At 40.1% G+C, this 24938-nt stretch overlaps 1 protein-coding gene across 1 annotated transcript in view; it reads right to left on the reverse strand.

Annotated features, from left to right (window-relative positions):
* ccdc191 (coiled-coil domain containing 191) overlaps window positions 1–24938 on the reverse strand; it is a 45512-nt gene that overhangs the window by 3679 nt on the left and 16895 nt on the right. Inside the window, exons 10-16 of the mRNA XM_028800472.2 lie at window positions 23509–23987; window positions 21641–21744; window positions 21484–21566; window positions 20826–20927; window positions 19232–19375; window positions 17770–17922; window positions 17369–17523 (exon numbers count right to left, since the gene is read on the reverse strand). Coding sequence (XP_028656305.1) covers window positions 17369–17523; window positions 17770–17922; window positions 19232–19375; window positions 20826–20927; window positions 21484–21566; window positions 21641–21744; window positions 23509–23987 — 1220 coding nt within the window. The remainder of the gene's footprint in view (window positions 1–17368; window positions 17524–17769; window positions 17923–19231; window positions 19376–20825; window positions 20928–21483; window positions 21567–21640; window positions 21745–23508; window positions 23988–24938) is intronic.

Genomic DNA, 24938 nt, shown 5'->3' on the forward strand with positions numbered 1-24938 from the left:
GCCGCAGCTGTGACGCATGCGCCTCATTAACTGCCACTCCATCATCTTTGGCCGGAAGACGCTGTAAGTAGTGGCTGGAAGGGTGCGATTTCGCTGCTCGCGCAGTGTAGTGTCCCTCAGGCGGCAAGCGAGCAGTGACCCGTGGTCCATAGTCACTGGGGCCACAGCTATCGCTCATGTGCAGGACAGAGGCTTAATGGGGCAGTTCGCTGTCCGCCCACTACGCCGCCGTAGCTACTGCTCCTGACTGGACGCAGGCTGGATGGAGCGGTGTAGGGCGTTTCACTGCTCGCCCACTACACACGGCTCCTCCCGAATCGTTTTCGGTGGGCGGCTGGTGATGCTGCAAGTGGTGACCCGGTTGTGGCTGAGTGGGGCGGCAGGGGGTAGCATTGTAGTGTGCTTCGGGTGGCTGCCTGTTGAATGGGGGTGGTGGTTGCCGATTCACTCCACGCCTTTGGTCGCACAGTGTTCGTTCTCGGGTGGGCGGACGCACACTGCAGGCTGCATACTGTAGTGGAGGTGACTGTTTGGTGAACCGCCCCTCTCTACTCCCATTCATTCTCAATAGCAAGCCTGCTTGTACTATTACGTACATAGCAGGAAGTTGTCTCTTGTCAGTACACCAGACGTGCTGACGAGGGGTGCCTGCCTGCTGTGATAGCTGTACAGTGCTGTGCAGAAGAGCTCATCTTAACCTTTTGTCTTCACCCTTCAAGAATGTCTCTGAAACACAAATCTGATGCAAGTGCTAGTGATACAGTAAAGAAAAGAAAAACCATCACCATTGAAAATAAAGTAGAAATAATAAAAAGGTCAGAGAGAGGTAAAACTCCATCATTCATTGGCAGAGCACTTGGTTACAGTCGGTCAACAATAGCATTTATTAAAATAATGTACCTGTTCCGACTTGCATACAAATTCAACTTAAGTACAAACCTACAGTCCCTATATTGTACAAAACCCGGGTACTGCCTGTATATTTAAAAGATCTGCCTCTTCATCTGTATAGTGGTAGGAAACCCGGGGGGGGGGGGGGGGGGGTGGGGGTTTGGGGTGGGTGTCTGACGCACTGGTGCTGGGTCCTTTCTCTGCCTTTATATTGAGGTCTCAGCAGTGAATAATCACTGGGAGTTATTTAGAGGTTACTGTGAGTATTGTTTACTTTTGAGCGTTTTGGTTTATTTGAGTATTACTTCTGCTCTTAGATTGTGTATTCAGACTTGTTCATCTCTGGTTGCCTTTTAGGCAAATACTTTTTTTTTTTGCTCTTTTTGTACTTTTATTCTGTTTTGCTATATTCTATTTTTTCTCAATTCATAAAGATTGTCTGTATAAGCCAGAGGTTTGTGGTTATTCTCTCTCTTGTAAGGCATTTTGATATATTTTGGAACTTTCAAAGCCAGCTACCCACTTTGGGGCCTGCTTAGGCCAGAGCTTGCTGTTAGTAGTTGGGGGTTAGCTGCCTAGGGTGTAGCCTTATCTGGGCCAGGATGGTGAATATCCTGGAGTGCTTCAGGGCTCTTTTTGGAGGCTTCAACTCCTACTTACAACACAGAGAAACCTTTAGCTGAAATTTCTTTGAGTCATTTTGCATTTTTTTGCTTGGCTTTGTTTCAATAAATGCAAACTGTACGTCGTTTCAGAGAATAAATGGCAAAGGCACCGATTTAAAAGGTAAACATGAATTCTGAATAAAATGAAACCCCCTAACAGTGATATTTTGAATTCATATCTGTGCCTAAAACATGGTGTACAGACAAAAACACAAATGTGTGTATGCACAAAAAAATCCAGATGCAAAAATCTGTCTGTACGTCAAGTTCCACACACTTTCCACTTTACAATTCCCAATGAATGTGAAATTTAATACATGTACACATGCCTACAGCCGCACCCCAACTCCTCCCATAATTTCACATATTTTAATATGCAGATCAATGTAAATATCACTTTCTGTTCAGTGTTTGGTTAAAAAAACAATGGAAAAGGCATGTGAAAAAAAGAAGAATTTCAGCTAATGTGAAGCGGAGGCAAGGAAAAACGTACTATTTGTTGGCTTACATAGTGGTATAAGAAACAAAAGAGTGGCAGGCACTCGAAAGTTCAAGTTTAGAAAGTCACACAGTGCCCGAAAGAAAAAAAGAGGTGATCAGATTTCACAGCCAACGTGAAAAGGCGAGTCAAAGCCCACTGTCTGTTTATTCAGTTTCAGACAATACAGTAATCCCTCGCTATATCGCGCTTCGACTTTCGCGGCTTCACTCTATCGCGGATTTTTTATGTAAGCATATCTAAATATATAATGCGGATTTTTCGCTGCTTTGCGGGTTTCTACGGACAATGGGTCTTTTTACTTCTGGTACATGCTTCCTCAGTTGGTTTTCATAGTTGATTTCATACAAGGGACGCTATAGGCAGATGGCTGAGAATCTACCCAATCAGAGCATGCAGTTAAGTCCTGTGTGCTGATTGGCTCAGCGACGGAGAGCCGAATTCGATTCCGCTGCATTAACCAGGAAGTCTCGTCTCGCTCATTCAGCGTGCTCCTGCTACTGCTCCAGGGGCCGTGCCCAAGCGCCAATGGAAGATGCTAACGATTGCCGAAAAGGTAAAAGTTTTGGATATGTTGAAGGAAGGGAACAACTACACCACTGCAGGACGTCATTACGGCATCAATGAGTCCACAATTCTTTTTATTTAAAAAGGAGGAAAAGAATATAAGATCTACAGCCGCAGTGTCCTTTAACCAGGGCTCAAAATGAGTTGTAAGTGGATGTAATAAGGCGGTAGTCCGGATGGATTCTGCTTTAGGGATTTGGATTGAAGACTGTTTTAAGAAGAACAACGGCTGTGCTACACAATCTCCTGAAAAGGCTCCTTTAGAAGAGCTGTAACACTCTCCTTTGTTGTGCAGTAAAATTAAACTCATCGTTATTGGACAAGTCATCGTGTCATTGTTGGTGAGTAACCATAATTAATTTTCTATGTACAGTACTTATTACATGTACATAGTTTAGTGTCACTGTACACACATTTTACTGTATACAATTTTTCTTGCATTGTACGTATTTATTGCTGGTGGCCTGTCTGTCGTATTGGCTGTAACATATGTGATATCGGAGACGCTCGATATCTTTAAAATAATATTTAGGTTTTACTGTATATAAACAGTGTGTTTACATACATAATTTCAACGAATCTTACCTAATATCTAAGAGAATACAAAGGGTTTATGCTGTGTAAGTGTACGGGAAATGTTTATAATAGCGTGGGAGAGTTTATAAGGGCTTAAAACATATAAAAATAACCATATGAACATAGGGTTTTTACTTCGCGGATTTTCACCTTTCGCGGGGGGTTCTGGAACGTAACCCCAGCAATCGAGGAGGGATTACTGTATTACAAAAACTGATCCCCGTGCTATGGTCAGGCAGTGATGATGCTGCTGTGACAAATTCATCTTTGGACGCTGGCTACGCACATACCTCTGCTTCAGAAACCGCTGGGAGGCCATCTGCCTGTGTGCTGACGGACGCTGTTCAGGAGTCACTAAATGCAATAGTGGATGCTGTAAGAGATGTGGTAATGAACTAAGGAATATAAAGGCTGTACTATGTGATACTGACCACAAATATAATTAATTGGTTTAAAAATAAATGATGCATCTTGATTACCTGTTCTTACATTCTGCTAATTACATTCAAACAAAGTTGTAACACTGTCGACTTCGCTGGTCATTTGGTGGGTCAGGGTCAGGTTCATCACAGCGCATCTCTTCAGGTACCGGCTTGCACACTGCGACACACTTTCTGTGCACTACAGAGCAGCACATTAATAGAGTGGAAATTATTTCTATTTACATAAGTAAATTCATTCTCTGAAGTTACCTTTATAGTGTAGTGATGGCACCGAGCGCCACAACAGATCGGTTCTCTGCTCTTTACTTTGAGGTGACTTTCTATCCTTAAAAGGACTGCTTGCCTTTTGCTGCACTAGCTGGAAATAGCATCTGCGACTGTGCTGAGCTGCCGTCTTTATAGGTTTTCCAGCTGTTTATGATGTAATGTCAGCTCATTCTTTTGGTGATTCATCCGTGGCTGCTGTAACTTGCCCAGCATCATTGCAATAGCAATGTTTGTGCAGTTGACCCCTCCGATTACATTTGGAAAACCGGACGTTGCTGCGAATTGCGCTCTTATGTTTTTCCAGTTCAACCACGGTGTAACAAAATCTTAATTTATCTGGATGACAAGTGGATAATACCATCCTATACAGCTGGCATGGTGTGACTCAGTGATGTTTGTGAAATACTCGATCGGTCAGCAAGTTCACGTTGAAAAGCTCCTGTGGTTAAAAACCAGAGAGTGGACAGAACTTGCAAAGGAGCAGGTAAAGCACAATTCCTCAAAGTCCGCCTTTGTAAAGCCAGCACCAGTTCAGCACACAGTGCCAAGAGGATAGCTCTTGGAAATCGAAATCGACTTAGGAGCCAGTCATCATCATCATCATCTATAAATATGCACTCTCTAATTCTTCCATTGGCGATTTTTATCTAAACCCTAAAACAGCTATGGTAGTTGGAACAGTTTGGCTATTCCATGCACCAATATATTGTTACAGAGTGATTACAATCAAGTGAATTAAATTTATAAACAATATGCAATTAATTTTGGTGTATTTGATAAATCCTGCATCATCGATGCAAATATGAAAAAGAAAGGTAAATGACACAGAAAAAGTAGGACTGCTTTGACACTGGGTGCTGCCATTTTGCAAAACTGAGCAGAAACGCGTGTACGCAAGGGGGGATGCCCTGCCGTGAAAATGTGCAGTTTTTATACATCTCAAATTGTGTGAGGAAATAGGCATATGCAACACTTATGCATATGCACCATTTATAAATAAAGCCCCTTGTCTTTACCTAAAGTTCTGGGCAAACTTGAGTCTTGCCCTGGTGTTCTTCCTGGACAACAAAGAGTTCCTCATGGCTCACCTCACATGCAAATCTAATTTCTGCATCCTCTTTCAAATGGTAGACTCATGGATTTTGACACGCCTACCTGCAGGTTCCCTGATGAAATTCTGGGGTTTCTGGAGAACTCTTTTAGCATCTTGTGTTTTGCTGTAGGACTGAACTTGCTGAGGTGGCCTGGCCTGGTACTTGTTTAAAATCTTCTCCACTTGTAGATGATCTTCCAGACAGTGATTTCAATTGTTAGGAAATATTTTTTTAATCTCAGGTTCAGAGGCATTCTCATAGATATATATATCCTTTATGAAGACCTCAGACAGCTGTTTTGATCTAAACATGGCGATAACAGGCACTTCACCAATAAAGAGTAAACCAAACTTAGTGTGAGGTTTAAATAAGACCGGTTCCTCCAAGATCCTCTCTAATGATGTTCTAATCATTTGCATCTGATCTGGTACACATGATGCTAATTTTATGAATTCAAGGTTGTAGTAAATGTAGGAGTGGACTTACTTTTTCCACATTTCTGGTTAAGCAGATAATAAAATGGACTACAAAATGTAAATATGCTGTATTGTTTCTTATAACATCTTTATTTATAGATACTGTTTAAATGAAGATCAAATTTCAAGTCCACATATGTAAAATTTGAAAAACCTTTCATGAGGTATACTAACTTTTTCACATGACTGTGCTAAGGGGTTTCACACCCTGCTCGCTTCACTCGCCAATCCCCCGGCCTGCGCTACACACCAGCCACTTCATGTCTCTACTGCTCGCATATGTGGATTTCACTTTCACCAAATAACAAATCTTTTAATTCTCTTCTTCATTGGGAAGAAGCACTACTTTTCCCTGATGGCAACACGAATTAGACGATCTACAAGTCTCCGACTTAAAGTTTAAATCCGAACAATATCTACATACTTGTCATATCACCTATGTCCATATATTCGATCTCTTTTCGCTGTTCCATTATTTCACCGAGTAATAATTTCCATTTGTTAGCGCTAATGCAATCTTTACTATCAGTTTTTTGAGACTTTCGAATTTTAGTATTTTCATTACGCCTAATCTGCTCTGCATGTATATCGTGCCAACGTTTTTGAACCTCTTTACGACGTTCTACTTTGTCATCTACTCTTTGTCTTTTATTTTCGGCCCCGGGCGTGGTTAAATTTCTTGTCTCAAAGTCTCATATCGCGGGACTTGAAATTATCTCTCTGAAAAAGTCTTGTCTTGTCCCAGGATTTTTTTATATAATAGAGAGATATATAGTTGCATGTTAAGTATATTTTTATCAGTTTTTTGTAGTGTATTTTTATCAACTTTTTGACACAAATAAGAATTTTATTGTACAATGTATGTATTACAATAAACTTGACAAGACTTGGATCTATACCATCTGGAATACCCCAGACTGCTTATGGGGTGGAAATCACTTGCTCTAAGACCCATTATTAGAATCTTAAGCTGTGTCAGAGACCAGACCTTATCTGCTAGAAGAAACCATCCTTTAAGAAAGGAATCTCAGCACCTAGACTCTTGCACGTAACTGTTCAGAGCTCCGCACAACAGCAGGGGGCCAGGAATAGAGCCCAGCCTGATGTTACCACTGCTTGCAGCTCTAGGGCTGAAGTCACCCATGTGGGATGGAAAAATTCTTCTACTTCTCAAAGAGATGGCAGTGACTTATGAGTGCATAATTGTAACACAAAGGTCGCTGGTTTGCAGCTAGCAAATGACAATACCAAAGGGGACATGGACACTGCCAGAAACCGTTATGGTTTTACAAAGAAGTTGCAGAAGACACAGTAATAAGCCTAATAACCAAATTAAGCTGAGGAAGACATTGCTACACCAAGGACAAAGCACCACACGGCAAAGACAACAAGCACATGCTACATTACAAGGAAATGCCTTTTATCTGTGCCAGGATAAATGAGAACTCTTTAAGTAGATAGTAAACACCTCCTTTACATGTTTGATTGCTGCTCAATAGTAAACTTGTGATTAACTGTGTCAGGTAAGCTTTTAGCTTTTACAAGCTTTTAACTATTGTCTAAAAAACAAAAGAGCCTCAAGTCACAGCCTAACAATTTAGCTTTGTCTTACCCATGGCTGTGCATTTGAGGGCAAGCTAATTGAGACAACAATTTTTCGAAGAGAAAAAAAGTTTTAGAAGAGAAACGTTAAAAGATAAAGCTTACAAAATCAAGAAATTACAGAAAATGTCTACACAAACTAACTGCAGTCTCATCTGTGTTATGTGTTTGTCTGGGCTGTCTTGCATCATGTTTCATGTCATTATAAGCAATCATCATGTTATTTAGTCCCTGTGTATATCAATAATTATATTATTCCTCTTAAAATGAGTTTGCTTCAGTTAGACTTAAATCAAGTTAACAGCTGGGAACCCATTTCTACAGAGAAAGGTAAGAAAAAATAAAGTAGGAAAATTGTAAGTAATTACTGGCATTACCAAAAGCAAAACTTGAAAATTAATTAATTGTATCATAAAAATCAATTATTACATTCTCCCTTCCATTTCCAAAAACATATTTTGTAACGCAGTTTAAAGGAATTGTCAACATACATTTGACATTTTAGGCACATCCCTTGCAACTATAAATGTCCTTTAACATGCTGTCTGGAAACAAGAAGCATGACTGCCATTTGACCTGGCAGAGCAAGTGCTCTGATACAGCTGTCAGTACAAATGGTGTTCACATGGAAAGACCATCTGTCCATTTTCTGAATACACTTTGCTCACTCACAGAGATGTGGACAGCTGGAGCTGATCCTGGCAGTAGGGATCAACCCTGGAAAGGGTACCAAGGCCAAGGATTACTGATATTCATTACATGTCCCACAATCAAGATATACTAATCCTATAATACTGAAAGTGTGATTGCTATTGTACAACATACATGAAAAGTGACCTTGAAAACCTTTGGATTGAAGTGCAGTGGAGGCTAAATGATGATACAAGTTTCAATTGCTTCCTTCTGAAGTGTCAATACATGAAAACTCTTATTTTTACCCTTCCTAGTCAATATGCACCGATAATGTTTTTCTCACAGCCAATACCTAGTTAGCCAATGTCAACAGAAAAAACTGTATTTTTCCTTTTCAAATCAATAGATAGTTGTGTAGAAAATTCTAAACAGATTTGATATAACTGACATTCTTACTGCTCATACAGTATCGTTAGGCAATACTAACCTACTAAAGAAAACGATAACATAGCTCTTTCTCTCCATATGTATGATTACATATGATTACATCTTGCCTGAAGAAGGGGCCTGAGTTGCCTCGAAAGCTTGCATATTGTAATCTTTCTAGTTAGCCAATAAAAGGTGTCATTTTGCTTGGCTTTTCTCTACATCCATATGTATATATATTTATAAAAAATCCATCCGTCTGTGCAGGAGTGATATATTCGTGCTAATCTGAGACAGAGGCTGTGGGCTGAGGCGAGGGGGAAGCATGACATCAGGGGTGGGGAGCCAGGCAGGACCCTCCTCACTGTCCTGTTTCACTACTATGTGGGCGGAGCCGCGGGGGACAGCTAGTACAGGGTGAGTTAAAATTATGTTAACACTAATGGTACTGCTATGTATATACTTATATACAATTTTTGTGGACAATGTATATGCCACATATGGTACGTGTGTTGAACATAATGGCGAACAGGTTGAGACATTCCTGTAAATCATCTTGCACATATGAAGTATGTTTTGTGAATAAATTGTTTCCGCCATTCAAATGTTAACATAATTCTGAATCACCTTGTACAAGATAAAACTGAAATGAATTGATAATAATGGCATTATTTTCCTCATTTTTCACAAAAAATATGAACATTATCTATACAGTAATCCCTCACCTATCGCGGGGGTTACGTTCCAGAGCCCCCCCGCGATAGGTGAAAATCCGCGAAGTAGCGACCTATATTTATTTTATTATTTAAACATATTTTAAGGCTTTATAAACCCTTCCCACACTGTTATAAACCTTTCTCATTCTCTTGTTAACCTTTCCCACACTCTTATAAACACTTCCTATGCTCTTAAACACTTTCTACATTCTTAAACACCTCAGACCAACACTGCACGCAGCGATCAGACGTCAATGTGTCTGCACTCGCTTTGTGAAGGGGGGCAGCTGAACTCACGCTGAGCAGAAATGGACTTTGTGCTGCTTCTGCCAAAATGCCTGGTTGCCGCTCTGCGCATTCGGAAGGAGGAGGAGTGTGTGTGTGTGGTTTTGTGAGGGCTGAACGCACGTTCGCTCAAAGCCCCCCTTCCCGGAGGCGCAGTTCGCATTGTCAAGGGGGTGGGGAGCTGAATGAAAGCTAAGGAGAAGTGGACTTTGTGCTGCTTGTCGCTCTGCCTGTCAATAATTTAAAATCCTGTACATCACCAATTTTCCTGTCTCACTGTCTTGTCTTGCGTGAAGTTAAAATGTTTTATAATAGTGAGATGTTACTCATATCCTTAGCCCGACATCCACATATCATATGTGTTAACAAAGTGTGTTTTATAAGTTTACATGTGTTTAAAGCATGTGGGATGGGTATTTTAAGGCTTAAACTATAAAAATGTTTATTTATATGGTCTTTCTATATCGCGGATTTTCTCCTGTTGCTGATGGGTCTGGAACATAACTTCCGCGATAGGCGGGCAATCACTTGTATTTAAAAACCCGCGAAGTCGTGAATCCGCGAAAAGTGAACCGCGAAGTAGCGAGGGATTACTGTATATGTAATTCACTAAGTCCATGGCAAGCAAGACGCACGCAAGACAGAGCCCCGCCCACCAACTCTAAGACCATGGGATACGACGACAACTCACAGAGCCACGGCCACCAACTTGCAACAACTCGCCAATCACCGTGTCAGTCGGGGTCGTCTCTGCTACGGTCCACACCAACTCTAAGATCATGGGATCCTTAAAACAATCCTTTAAAACTGAGGTTAAAACACAATGCAGGAAGCAGTCTTTAAAAACCAATAAGCCCAGTGCCTCTTTTTCATTAGCGTCTCACCTGCTTCACCGATGCGGGCCCTGCAACAGGCGAGACGCCCCCTCTCAGCAGCTGACCTTCTCTGTGCATGACTCCACTACTGTCAGTCGCCTGACCGATCCTTGGCTCCGGTCGGCTCCCCCTGACAGTGGCTTGGGATTCCCCAACGAACAAGGCTCTCACGTTGGGGACACCAAGTCCCGACTCCCGCTGCCTTCAGTGGAGAGTCTCCCACCTTCTAGACACTCCCGCTCTCCAAAGTAACCTCAGCGGAAGCGACCACAACTACTGCTCCCCTGGGTGTCGGCCAAACACCCAGGCTGTCTGCTCAGCTGCCACGAGCCTGCTCTCGCTCGCTCCAACGTACCAGCTTTCTCTCTCCTCACTCGCTCACACACTGCACAGGTGAGAAACGTCCGCAGCATGACCACCCGGAAACCGTTTCAGCCACACTACCACGCCCCTCGCTACGCTGTGAGCGCGGTGATTATTTATTTAAAAATGGCCTTTTGAAGGGGAGCTGTGGACCCGCTATACCACAGGAACACCTGTGACATTGCCTTCACATTGTTTTCCTTTTATTTCTGATCCCGTCGAGCACATCAGATACCCAGGCAAACAACACTGAATAATCAATGGCTGCAACTACTTTGCCTGCCCCCAACTCCTCACCGGAGTCGCTTTCGTCTGTGTTCAGCAGTGTTTCCCAAACTCGGTCCTGGTGAACCCCTGTGGCTGCAGGGTTTTGTTCCAACCGGATTCCTAATCATTGACAACACCTGATAGCACTGATCTCATTTAATTAGCTGGGTTTTTTTTCTTTTATTTGACATTCAGAAAAGCACAGCAGCATGGTTTTTACATTTATAAGAAATGATGCAGACTGGCGATCTGGCGGCGTTATTCCCATGACCCGCCGGGCAGCCAACTGGGTAACCAACGTCTTTGGGTTCCGGGGGAAGTATGGTTGCAAAGCTGAAACTAAAAGGAATTGACGGAAGGGCACCACCAGGGGGGTATTTTCCATACGTATGCCTGATCTTGGATGAGTTAATGCCGGTGAAATTCATCCGAGATAAATCGGTTTTTCAAATGCAGCCGCGTAGCAGATTAGTCTAGCTGGATGTAATAATCCGAGATAAATGTGCTCGCCCGCGCTGAGTGAAAAGCCCATATATATTGAGTCTAGAAAACATGATCAGCAAGTCTTTGATAGGCTGCAACAAAATGATGAAAGAACAGGTGCATTTTTTTCACACAAGCTGTGTATGTGTGTGCGTGTGTGTGTGGGTGGGTGTTAGTTAGTTAGTTAATTAGTTACTCGAAGGATTTCAAGATTTAATATGCACAAGGGGTAACACTGCAAAAGCAGCCCAAACCAGAAAAGACGGCTGGAAAAAAGTGGCCGACAAATTAAAAGCGTGTGCATTGTACTTACTGAAAGCAGCGTTTCATTTCCTATGTGTCACATTAATTATTATTTAATATGTCATAATTCCAGATCAAACGTGAGCACAAGGAGAACACGGGAACAGGTTAAAGTGAAGTACAAGAATATACTTCAAACTGGTAAATATTGGTATATAACTGTTTATATATGATTCTTTATGTCAACAATTCTTTAAAGAACATTAATTTTAAATCTAATAAGAAGGCAGACAAGCAAAAAACAGGTGGAGGTCCACGCGGTCCAGACCTTACCCCTGCAGAAGAGTTGGCTCTCCAGCAAAATGCCCATCACCGTTTCTGAGGGCATTCCAGGGGGAAGCTCCTCCTCAGAAGCAGTGGCAGCATGCAGTGGTCACTTCATTTCAGGTAAAGGATGGTCATTGCATATATTTGTACTCGATGTGTGCCATAGGTATGTTCCATATAGCCCTCTTTTTTGTTGGGTCAGTTGCAGGGACTGTCATATCCCTAGAACCTTTGTCTGACCAACGAGATATTGACAAAGGTCAAATATTTGATGAAGACACTGTGTCTGATTATTCATAAGGTGGAGAGGTTTATTTTCCAAATCAAACTCTACTCTGATCAGTCCCATGTGCCCCAATCCCATTTGGAAATCCTGGGTAATGAGAATGTTAGGCTGATTGTTATATTCTTTATGGAACTGTGGGTGTTTTTGCCTGTGTGTTGCCTACCTGCAATGGCATGAAACACCTCTTTTATTGTCTGCACACGCAGGTGTCCAGGAAACACTATGAAAACCCGAAGGAAATTTTTCAGAGCCAAACAGACTTTACGAATTGCCTGGCAAACTGCATTTTTAGATAGATTTTCCGCATCGCCTACAGTATATAAAAAAAAGTGCAGCTTGCAAAAAACCTCAAAGCAACGCCTACTGTCTGTGTGGTTGTGAGAGCCCGACTTCGCCGAGTTTGACTTCGAATATAAGGTCCTAATAAATTTTTGAGGTACAATATTCCCCCTCGGCTAAAGCGGTATCTTTCAAAAAGAATTTCCTCCGGGAGCAATAAAGGATCTTGCCGATTGCGCAAAACCCATATGAAAGTCTCTTCTTATAGTTTGCGTACTGATATCAATTGGTCGCTCATTCATGTATGGCGAAGTCATTACTGAATGAATTCCACGCACGGACACTGATTAAGTGTGTGAGCTAATCCTTGTTTACATAGAACAAACCCATCGAGCAGGTTTGAGGAACACATCCAGCAAGAGTTTAAAAAAAAACCGACAGATCCAGGATCACACCAAATAGTCAACAATTACATCAGGCTAAACGAGTAATCCACGTACGAAAAACACCCCCCAGGTGTGGAGCCTTTGGCTTAATTTGACTCAACACAGGAAACCTCACCTGGCCCGAACGTGGCTCAGAGGTGCATGTGGACTGTACACAGACGAAAGCAATTCAGGTGAGGAGTTTGGGGCGGGCACATGAGCAGGCAGTGCGTACTGAACGATGACTAAGAAATCAGCAGACTAAAATGGCGGCGGCGGCGGGGGGGGGGGCTTAGTGTGGAATGGGCGTCAGACGATCGAACTTGCCTATCTAGAGGATGTAAATGTGGTGAACCTGTGGAAGGATCGTTACCGGTTGTGCCGAACCGTTGTTGGACGGTTAGGACCCGAAACCTCTCGGGCCCGCTTCCCAGCCCTCTCTCCGGAGAGGTAGAGGGGGCGGAAAGGGCGTCCTCACTGGGCGTCCTTCCCCTCACATCCCGTTCCACCCTCCGCGCGCGACCACTGTCCAGCCCCGTCCGTCGCTCTGGGAGGTGGGGGTGCGGCGGCGGTCCTCCAGTTTTCAGTCACGGACAATTGTATGTTGCTCTCTCCAGAGTTCCATCTTTTCATTCACTTACAGTCGCATCCTCAAAGCCACCCCATTTGGACAACTGTGTCTTTCAGGAAGTGTTCACCCATCGATACATAATTATGCGGCATATGCTACGCTGCGGGTTGGCTAGTCCAAGGTATAAATTACAAAACAACATACATTTAAACTCTCACACTCATAACTTGTTTAAAAAAACCTGAACATTGAAAACAGATACAAATGCCAGTTACAATACAAAATTAATGTAAGTTGAACTTTTGTGAGCATCCATCTCGCCTGCCCTGAATTGTAAGGAAGTGTCAAACGCAATGTGTCTGCTTTCAGGCTAATGCCACTTTTTGTTTTGTCTTTTTATTTTATGAAAAAACCTGATAATTGAAAGCAAAATACTGATGTAGTATAAATACATGTACTGTATATAAATCATTCTAATTACACTATATGTATGCATCCAAATCACAATATATATCAAAGTAAATCAGGGCTCATTTCATGATATTAATGTTATCATGATGTTTCACTTGGTGCTAACTCACAGCATGTACTTGTTACTTAGCAATGCTGTATATCCAATTTTTTAGTTGTTCAATTTGACACACTATTTTACTATTATTCCAACTCTATTTCTAATATAAATACCATGTTTCTTTTAATATCTTTGCACTTAATTCTAAACAAATGAATCAACTATGTATTTTTTGCTACTCCTTACATTTTGTTTCCTGCTTATTCTCTCTAAGAGGTGTCTGTCATTTAAAGGATCATTAAAGGATTTTAAGATCAGCAATAAGAAGTTATTTTGGTGCTAGTAACAGACCAGTGAAAACAGTTTATGGAAGGGTCCAAAAATAAAATGTATTTTAGTCCAACCTGTATATGTGCCATGTAAAATGATTGATTGCAGTTAAATGTTCATTATATATGATCAAATCCCCTTAAATCGGGTTTAGTGTTGGTAGAGGCATAGTCTCTGAGGTACAAGACCGAAACAAACCCTAGACAGGACGCTAGTCCATCAAAGGGCACATTCACACAAACAAAAAATCATAGGAGGGCCAGTTTAGAGTGAATGAATAATTTAAGTGGGCACAGTATTTGGACAGAAACCCACACAGACACAGGGAAAAGTAACAGGACTAAGCGTCAAAGCTCAGGACTCTGGAGCTATGAGGGTACAGTGCTAACCACTGCCCTACGGTTAAACTGTAACATTCTTAACTCCACTTAATTAACTTTAGGGTGGTATGGTGTAGTGCTGAAGCCTATGCCAGCAACATCAGGGAAACAAAAGGAACCTACACTATAAGACATTTCAGTCCCTTGTAGGGCCATCTTACACACACATCCACACTTATAATCAGCTAATTTAGAACTAATCTAACACACGTCTTTGGCACATAACAAGCAGACTGAATAATCCAGAGGAAGCCGATATAGATAATTACCAGGTTCTGGATTGAAACCTGGAAAACTGAATTCCAGACACAGTAGCACTGACCACTGTACCACCATGCTGCTCCCTGTTAAAGCTACATATTGTAAAATATACCACTATGAATGTATTCATTCATGAAAGGCTGCCACAGAAGAAGAAAATCGATAAAGGTGTACAGGCAAAGAGGCATTAGTGATATCAACCATTTCTATCCCTTAATAATAGTATTTCTTTCTGTAACAAATGTTCGTAACACTGTTGACATTCCAACTTCTGTAATACTCTAAACTGTTTCTAACACACAATAAATAAAAACAAGAGAAAGAGCAACAGTAACATTTCTTCTTCAAAAATATTTTGTGTATGAAATGAGGAAATAAAAAAAAACACACACACACAAACCATTTAATTAGTTTCACTCCTTCATTATCAATGCCTGCTTTGACTAAATTAATGATGTATGATCACCATGGCACTTTAACTACCACATTCACTGCATGGATATTGATAACAAGTCTTTTCATGTTGGCTTTTTTAAATAGAGAAAGGCTTCTGGCATCTGCTTGCTTTTGCTCTCATTATTTCTTCTGCTCTTCACTCTCTTCAAATAAAAACAAACCTTAAAATACTTTTCCAGGCTTCCATGGCACCAGCATGCTGCCACTGGGGCACTCCAGCTTGTGTTACGCCTGTTTTTGTATTTTCTTTTCTGCTAAATACATTTTTGCTGTAGCTTTTATGTTCTACTATGGCTTTTTAATGTGGATAAGTCATTTTCATTTTGTATTTACAATTTGTTTGCGGACATGTTATTTTATTGTTTATACTGCAAATTCCCATGATTTCATTTTGTTTTCTTGTGACAGACAGCATTTTGTGACATGGTTGCTTGGGGGCATGACCCCAGAAGTTGCTTCACGAGATGTCATCAGAGCAACCATATATAAATAGGAGCAGCATATACAGTAAGTCATTATCCCAGATTATGAGTGTTCTTAAAACTTTTCTTGCAAGTTCTTAGTTTGATTTCCTGACAACAAACAAACATATTGACTACTGAAATTTGCTTCAGCTATTGGTTTACATGAAAGAGTGGCTTGATTATTTTGTTTTTGACCCTGTTCTAGTTTATTATGTTTCATCTCCTGATCCATTTTGCTCTTCAACAGTCTGCCTTAAAAACATCTGCTTGAGGCAGCATACTGTATACAGGACCAGGGCCACCACACAGACAGTTTTTAAAATGAAAACAGTGTGGCAGATGGCCGGGGGTACTGGCCAGCCGGGATGCCTGGAGGCTCCGGGAGAGGAGCAATACTTTCCCCAGGCCACCAGAGGGTAGCCGCCCTGGTCTGCATGGGGGCCACGGAAGCAAAGCTTGGAAGCTCAACCCGTTTGAGACCGGGTGTGCTCCAGTGTGCTCCCCAGCACACTGGGGAGTGCTGCTGGAAGTTCATCATCGAGCACCTGGAGCACATCCGGGGAAGATATAAAAGAGGCTGCCTCACTCCATTTCTGGAGCCGGAGTCGGGTGGAAGAGGACAGAGCTTGCCTGGGAGGAGTTGGAGGTAGGTATTGAGAGAAGAAAGGAGTCGAAAGAACTATTTAATGGTGATTGGTGCACTCTGTTTTAGTGTAGTGTAAATAAACGTGTGTGTTTTAAGACGTTCCGTGTCTGCCTGTGCGTGTCGGGTTCGAGCTTTCCACAACAGATTGAAACTCCTTTTTAAAGCACATGCTTTAGAAGTCCTCAATAGCCTTAATGCTCAAGACTGTAATACAATTCAGAAGTTTCAGAACATCCAACGAGAAATTACATTTGTTAAAATCAAGCATAGAAAGTATTAGTTCTGACAAAATGGTCCAAACCAGAAGTGCTAACTCTTGCAGTATTGTGGACAAAATTAATATTTATTATTGCCCAAATCATGTAAATTTAAAAAAAAATCACTTTTATCAACATATTTTCTTCAGGAGAGATCTAATCCTAGTAAACATATATCCAACACGTCCTTATTTCATATTTGTTATGTATTTTACTGTGTATATTTCTCCTGTATATTTATGTCACTGAATATTGTCCTATACTCCATAGCAACAGATACATTTTAGGATGCATGCAAGAAATATTCATTCAGCATGTCTCAAGTCTGCCATCTCATGCAGAAGGTCTGGTTGCCTTTTTGTGTCAAAGTAGTGTAGAAATTCAGCAACAAGACATTCAAGTCCTATTTCCATGGGATAGGTGTGCCCCAGGTAGTTAAAATTTGCAGTGTGAATATGCATGCTCATATATTACACAGGAATAGGATTTCATGGTTTTTAAGGAACTAATTTTAGTGTTTAATGTCAAGTGTATGTTGACATTCATTTTAGGTGATGAATTCAAACTTGATTAACCAATTCTTAGAATGTGAAGTTTTTTTTAATATATATATATATATATATATATATATATATATATATATATATATATATATATATATATATATATATTAAACTCAAACTGATCTGAAAATTATGCCATATTCACATGGAGATGGCCAGCGCTAGCCATTTATGATTATTCAAAAGATATTAATCTCTGTATTATGTGATTTTTTTTACATGCTCCAAGTAGCATACGTACCTTTGACAATATTGTTCTGCAGCTTGTTGCTTTTGCCACATGGCAGTTGACTCGTCCTTCGTGAACTCAACCCAAATTTTCAAAGTTTTCTTTTTTAAAGACCGATTGCAGTATCTGGTAGCTTTCTCTTCCAGTATCCACAAGTATGTCTTATACTAAAAAAATAAAATATGACATCATATTTATTTATTAATGCAAGGCCCATAAATAAGAATTGCAAGCACTGCTGACATTAAGAAAGTCATATATACATTACAGACTTCACAAAGGCTAAGGGCTCAAGGAGCAGAAATGGGAAGATGAATGCAGTTTTTTTCCCCCATATGGTTTGATTTGTTCCACCTAGAGATGCACATAATGAAAACCTATAGAAATTTGATGGAATATCGGTCATTAATTACCCTTTTCCAATTAGTAAGACTTCTCTGCAGCAGCAGATGCTCATAAAAATCATTTGCTCGAGCAACCTTCTCAGCTATTATGTTGTTCACTGCCTGCTTCCAGTACTGAAAATATTTTTGAAGGACTACTGAAGTGTAGTGATTCTTTGCTACCTGCAATAGACAGAAACAAATACAATAGATTAGTAGTGATAAAGACAAACTGGAATGGAGGTGAAAATATGTCACTATGCTAAGCTCAGTTCTTGAAACAAAATGAATTTTTCCAGGAATTATAAATTATTTACAGTTTGAATAATGAGTATGTATTCATATAAAACACTCACCTTCATAAAAGACATTACAAACCAAAAAGAATTCAATGCACAGACATACGGTATCAGTTAGAAAGACTGTAGTAGTAATGACCATCATCACCCATTTTTCAATCTGCTTATTCATTTCAAGGTGGCAGGGAGCCGGCGACTTTCTTTGCATAACTGGGTGCAAGGCAGGAACCACCCATACTTATATGCAGAAAATTTATAGTCACACGTTACCTAAATTACATTTATTTTGTATGTGAGAGGAAAACACAGAATCTGACACAGAAGAACATGCAACTTCCACACAAACAGTGCATGAGCCAAGATTCAAGTTCAAGACTTTGAAGCTGTGAAACAACAGTAATAATTATATAATACAAAGTAATTCAAATCCTGGAAGTGTGTGAATGTGAGCCTGTTCATACTACAGTTTCAAAACAGATGTATAATGCATTCTCCAACATGGATTTGGCAAAATGCATTTTTTTAGTGTAATGTGAAAAAATGTACACAATCTATGGTAACAAACTCATGTAGATCACTGGTACCCTTCAAAAAGGTTTGAGCAGCTTATATGTACTTTTATGAGGCAACCTGTCAACAGGTAGTGCTGTAGTAGTTTCATCACACACCAAGGCACTCTCTTTTTAAAAGAAGCACCAGAAGTATTAAAATGTACTGTATTTCTATTAATTTACAGGTGTACATGCCAGTAACTGTCAGCAAAGTCTTTTAAGAAGAACATGCTATCATAATTCATTACTCTTCTACTCTACCCAAATTAAATAAGCCATGACACAAATACCTGAAACTAGCCAAAAAGACATCAAAGTTCTCCCATTTTTGCTTGTAAAGAACAAAACTGGAGCATATTCTTCTTCATAATTCAAGGCCTGACTCAGCCAGTTTTTTATAAATATATATTTTGGAAATTAACAGTGAAAGAATTATAAAATAAGACCTATGATCTTACCACTTCTAGTATAAAAATAGATAAAATATGATGAAAAGCTTTTGTGAATAAAGCCGTGTGCACTGAAATTCAGAATCTTTTTCTCTAGACCATCAGATCGGTCTGTTTTTCCCCAGATAAACCGAAACTGACACTCTCTTGAACAGTAGAATTACACAAATGAAAAGTATTGTACAACCCTCACCTCTTCATTTTCCTTAGAGAGTTCCAGGAGTCTTTTCCATGGCTTCAAACCTTTGTTTTTTAGAAGACAGTGGTGATAATACTCATCTGCTTTCTTTTGCAATACTTGCTGCATCTCCAGCCTCTTTTGTTTTTCCTGTTCTTTCTATATATATATAGGAGAAAACAGAACTCAATTATTTTGAAAGAATCATTTTAATATAATAAATATTAACCTTAATATTTACCAAAACCTGAAGGAAGAAGAGAATGTGATGTGTTATGTATATCAGCAACAAAAGAAGAAAACACTTTGGTAATGAAAAGTGTGGTGTGTTGTTTTTGCTTCTCATATTCTTGGCTCTTAGGTTCAAAAAGAGTCCAGCTCCTTTTGTAAAGGCCATACTCTGCTGTTTGTATCATCATTTCATGGACTCAAAGAAAACACCTCAGGATCAAGAAGGGTATGGAATTACATTTTCTACTTAAGGCTTTTGCATTCATCAAAATATCTCTTGATTAAATATACTCTTCCAAAACATTTTATGGTCATTTTACAAGATACATAGTAAGTGGACTACATGACTGTTACAAAGGTGTAGATCAAAGACCACTTTTCCATGTCAAAGTAACAGAAATGTCTCAAGTTGTCTGCAGTTTGTAAGTTTCAACAAGGACACTGCATCATTTTTGGAAGATGAAAACATTTTGTTAAATTATAGTAAACGAAGGTCAAAATAAAAAACTAATATATATCTTATATATAAACGTCTACGTGTGGAAGTGTGTGTGTGTCTGTCCAGCCCGGAAGTGAGTGGTGGTGTAGGGTTAAAGGTTCCGCCTCTGAGGAAACAGACAACTCGCTTAGCCACTAATAACACAAGCGAGGCGAGCATGTCAGCAAAACGAAACCTCAGAATAAAGACAAGATAAAGTCGCGTAGCCACTATCACCACCAAACTGGTATCCCTTTTTACTTTTCCTCCTGCTGCAAATACAGCAGTGAGGCGAGCATGTCTGCAAAATGAAAACTAAGAAGACAGACAAAGTCGCTTAGCCACTAACATCACCAAACAGGTATCCCTTTTACTTTTCCTTCCGCCACTAATGCAGAAGCGATGTGAGAACGTCGGCAAATTGAATCCTCCTAGGAGAGAGATTCCCAGAGTAGTTCCTTTCAATTAACTGACATCTCTACATTTCAGTTTATTTTCTGACGATTTCAGTAGTTTTTAGGACGCCAGGCTTTTTACAGCAAGGGCTTACATGGATAGTATATTATATATATATCTTTGGAAGATTTTTTTTTTATTTCTATTATCAGAAATACAACCCCTAGATCAAATATTTTGTGTCTATTTTTGCTTATATGTACTTTTTAGAGTAGACTTTGAAAAGAACAGACATCCAACTAACATTATACTGTATCTTGGTTACACCAATAGAAACAGTTATTGTTTAAACAAAGCAAATCCTTACATTTACTTATCAGCATTTAAATAACACATGCTTCTTTCAAACATAGTGATTAAAGTGCTGTATACTTTATTAAAAACGATCACACAGCTAGATCCTCCCATGATCAAATACCTGCCTCATCATAATCCATTTCATACCTGTTTCTTTAGTCTTTTTTCTTCACGTCTCCTTTCTAACTGGGCTTCCTTTTCTGTTTCCTCCTTCTGCCGTCTTTCTTCCTCTGCTGCCTGCAACTGGGCCTTAAAGAAAGAAAGTAAAGCAGTAACTAGTTAACTTCAATTAACTTGATCTACATGAGTAAATGTGAAAAAGATTAAATGATGCTGTAGATATAAAGTCAGCCATCATATAGTACAGCAGGGTGGTTCAGAGTGTGACTGTTGGCTTAACCATTCCACTAATAAGAAACAACTGAAAATCACAAAAATGCCAGTTCAGTTGCTACCTCTGATTCACTGTGTGACTGCGAGTCTGTCAATTAAATCTGCTTGGGCTCCAGCTGTAAAAATAAATACTTGAAAACAGCTGTACTGATTATCTGAAACGTATAAAGACCCTTACTATGGTCTTAACTATAAAAAGGTAGTATAGTAAATAGTTTAACAGTATAGTTTGTTTATTTACAACATAATGACTTTATTAAGAATGCTTCAAGCCACTGTTTGAGACAGTGTGAAAGAAATGTCAAGCTTAGGGTATAGTAAAAATAATTCTGAAAACAAACAATGTAGACTTTCATAACTTAACTTCTACCTAAAGCTGCCTTGCTATGTGTCTTGTAATTATATCTCTCACCAACTTTTCGTCTTCTTTTCTTCTCTTCAGCTCCTCTATTTCTCTTTTTCTTACGGCACGCTGTTTTGCTCTTTCTTCCATAGCTGCAACCAGAAGTTTGAAAATTCATTAGGGTTATTGAAATGTATAATATGACTAGTAAAGTGGTTGAAAGTACCTTTAACCACAGGATGAGTTGGTGCCAAATACTGGTTTGCCACTTTCAATTGTGGTGAACCATTCTTAGCTTCTGTGAGGAGCCCATGGTTTGAAGCAGGAGAGCTGGAAATGCAAGTAATGTTGTTTAAAACCGTCTATGAGAAATACAGAATACAATCTAAGGGTTGATGTGTTACTAACATGAAATTGCAATTATTAATGGATAAAAATGCCAAATAAATGTCTATCACAAACTAAAACAGTGTGCACTACAAATGTCCAAATATAACTGCTTTATCAAAGATCCTGATCTTTGGGTTTGATTCCCAGCCCCATTTCATAACGATTCTTTTTCATATACGTTTTTCCTGAGGGTTTCCTTCCTTAACTCAAAGATGTGCAGGTTACATTAACAGGCAAAACTAAACAAACTTAGTGTTAAAATATGTACGGTTACGCAAAACTACCCAGAATCGGTCAATAGCACGGGTGTAGGGTGAAGTTATTAATTATGCTGCCACATATCGTATGGCTACAGTCTTGTTCATCTGCCTTCCAAGTGGCACTGTGCTGAATTGATCGAGATGTGTATTTCTGACATTTATTCTATAATTGCGCAATTTTTTTTCTCCAAGCCAAAAAAAGCATGTCAAGTCATATCATGACAAAGATGATCTCGTTTTTCTGCATTAATGGACTTGTTAATATCAAGTTTCCCTATGAACTGACTGTTAATCAGCGACATCACACCGAACTGCTAAAGTGTCGGCGGGAACGTTTCAAGAAAAAAAGCACCCCGAGTAGTGACGCACACAAAGTTGCATTTTTCACTGTGACAGCTCATCTGCACACGTCACCTTGTCAGTCAAGTAGTTTTTGACCAAAAACAATGTGGTTGTTGCTTTCCACACCCTGAATCCACCAGGATCTTGCTCTCTGTGACTTCTTTTTGTTGCTACAATTACAATTGTGACTGAAGGGAAGACAATTTGCTACTGTGTTAGAAATATAAGAAAAAAATCGTAGGAGACACTGGACATGGTAACAAATGATGAGTACAAGAAATGTGTTTTAGGAATTCCGGAAGCATGGGGACAAGTGTATTGTATCTCAAGGGGAGTATTTTTTTTTTTTTTTTTTTTTATAATACTGTGAATTTTTGGGTCCCCCTTGTATGTGTGTGTTGTTTTTCACCTTGCACCAAGTGCTGCCAGGAGAGATTATGTCTCTCTGTAACTGTGCAGTGGAAAAGTAGGTTCAGAAAATAAACTGATGGTCTCATGGCCATGCAAGTGCGATATCCAAGAAAGTGTCTCTGCATAAGTCAAACACAATATTGAGTGTACATCTATGTACAATTTTACTGCTTGTTGGAGAGTTAATAAGGTCTAACAATTTACTTAATATCATATCACATGACTGTAAAACTGTATTAGTGGAAATGAAGTATGAAATGTAGGTGAAGTTCTACTGAGTTTAGGGCAAAATGGGCAAAAGGGCAGAAAACCAAACAGTTCTCACAGGATATGTGGATGTTACCATGTCTGCAAATTTTCCTGGTATTTTATGCAAAATTTCAATTTTTATCTTCTTAAACATTAATGTATTAGACTAAATCTACAACATTCTCAAAGTAATTCTTGTAGATTAACTACCTATTGGATAAACCTTTAGGGCTTTGGTTTAAACTTAACTAAACTGGTCTTACAAGTTACTTTTGACAATGAAGATTGTACTACTGTCCTCCAACTTTCTTCACTTCAAAGTTGCTGGATATCAGAACTGAGCAGAACTTGTAAATAGTATAATGCCATTAGTTAATTATATAATGGAAATTAGTAATGTATGACCAAAATATTCAGATTTTTGCCATCCGCATCAATTTACCTGGTTTCATCCAAGATTTTTTCATTGCTATTCTGGATATTGCTGTGAGGAACATATTTGCTGGCAGGGATTTTTGCCATCCTTGGCGTCACTAGAGCATTTGTCACAGCAGTGGCCCGCTCTGCTTCCTGCCTAAGCATAATCAAGCGTTGGTTTTCCTGCAGCTCCAAGATCATCTCTTTCTGTTCATGGAGTTGTCGCTTCTGCTCTTCGATCATTTGTCTTTGAAAGGCATGTCTGTTCTCAAAGTTGCTGCCATTTACCTCGACCCGTTTTTTCCCACTGCGAACCGTTGTTTCAGCCGTTTGCTGTGCCTCAGTCTGATGCAGATCAGCCGCAGTAAGGCCTGCATGCCGTTTGGTGACCTGCCACGCTTGTTGAGGCTTGTTTGGAAGGGTGCCATGTCTGTTGTGTAACAAAGGTTTTGCAGGAACAGGCAGAGGCTCCTCTTTTGTTATATTTGGGGTCTGCTGTTCATTCTGAGGAAGAAGCACAACACAGTTATTTCTTTCTTGTAACAAAAGCAGCCTTTCTCTACATACAGTGAGGAACATAAGTATTTGAACACCCTACGATTTTGCAAGTTCTCCCACTTAGAAATCATGGAGGGATCTGAAATTCACATTGTAGGTGCATTCCCACTGTGAGAGACAGAATGTAAAAAAAAAAAATTCAGGAAATCACATTGTATGATTTGTACAGAGTTTATTTGTATTGCACTGCTGCACATAAGTATTTGAACACCTGAGAAAATCAGTGTTAATATTTGGTACAGAAGCCTTTGTTTGCAATTTCAGAGGTGAAACGTTTCCCGTAGTTCTTGACCAGGTTTGCACACACTGCAACAGGGATTTTGGCCCACTCCTCCACACAGATCTCCTCTAGATCTGTCAGGTTCCGGGGCTGGCGCTGAGCAACACGGAGTTTCAGCTCTCTCCAAAGATTTTCGATTGGATTTAGGTCTGGAGTCTGGCTAGGCCACTCCAGAACCTTGCTATGCTTCTTACAGAGCCACTCCTTGGTTATCCTGGCTGTATGCTTCGGGTCATTGTCATGTTGCAAGACCCAGCCACGACCCATCTTCAGTGCTCTGACTGAGGGAAGGAGGTTGTTGCTCAAAATCTCACAATACATGGCCCCATTCATCCTCTCCTTAATACAGTGCAGTCATCCTGTCCCCTTCGCAGAAAAGCAACCCCAAAGTATGATGTTTTCACCCCCATGCTTCACAGTAGGGATGGTGTTCGTGGGATGCAACTCCTCCTTCTTTTTCCTCCAAACACGGCGAGTGAAGTTTAGACCAAAAAGTTCTATTTTGGTCTCATCTGACCACATGACTTTCTCCCATGCCTCCTCTGGATCATCCAGATGGTCATTGGCAAACTTCAGACGGGCCTGGACATGTGATGACTTGAGCAGGGGAACCTTCC

Source organism: Erpetoichthys calabaricus, chromosome 4 (genome assembly GCF_900747795.2).
Source record: "Erpetoichthys calabaricus chromosome 4, fErpCal1.3, whole genome shotgun sequence".
Lineage (NCBI taxonomy): Eukaryota > Metazoa > Chordata > Cladistia > Polypteriformes > Polypteridae > Erpetoichthys > Erpetoichthys calabaricus.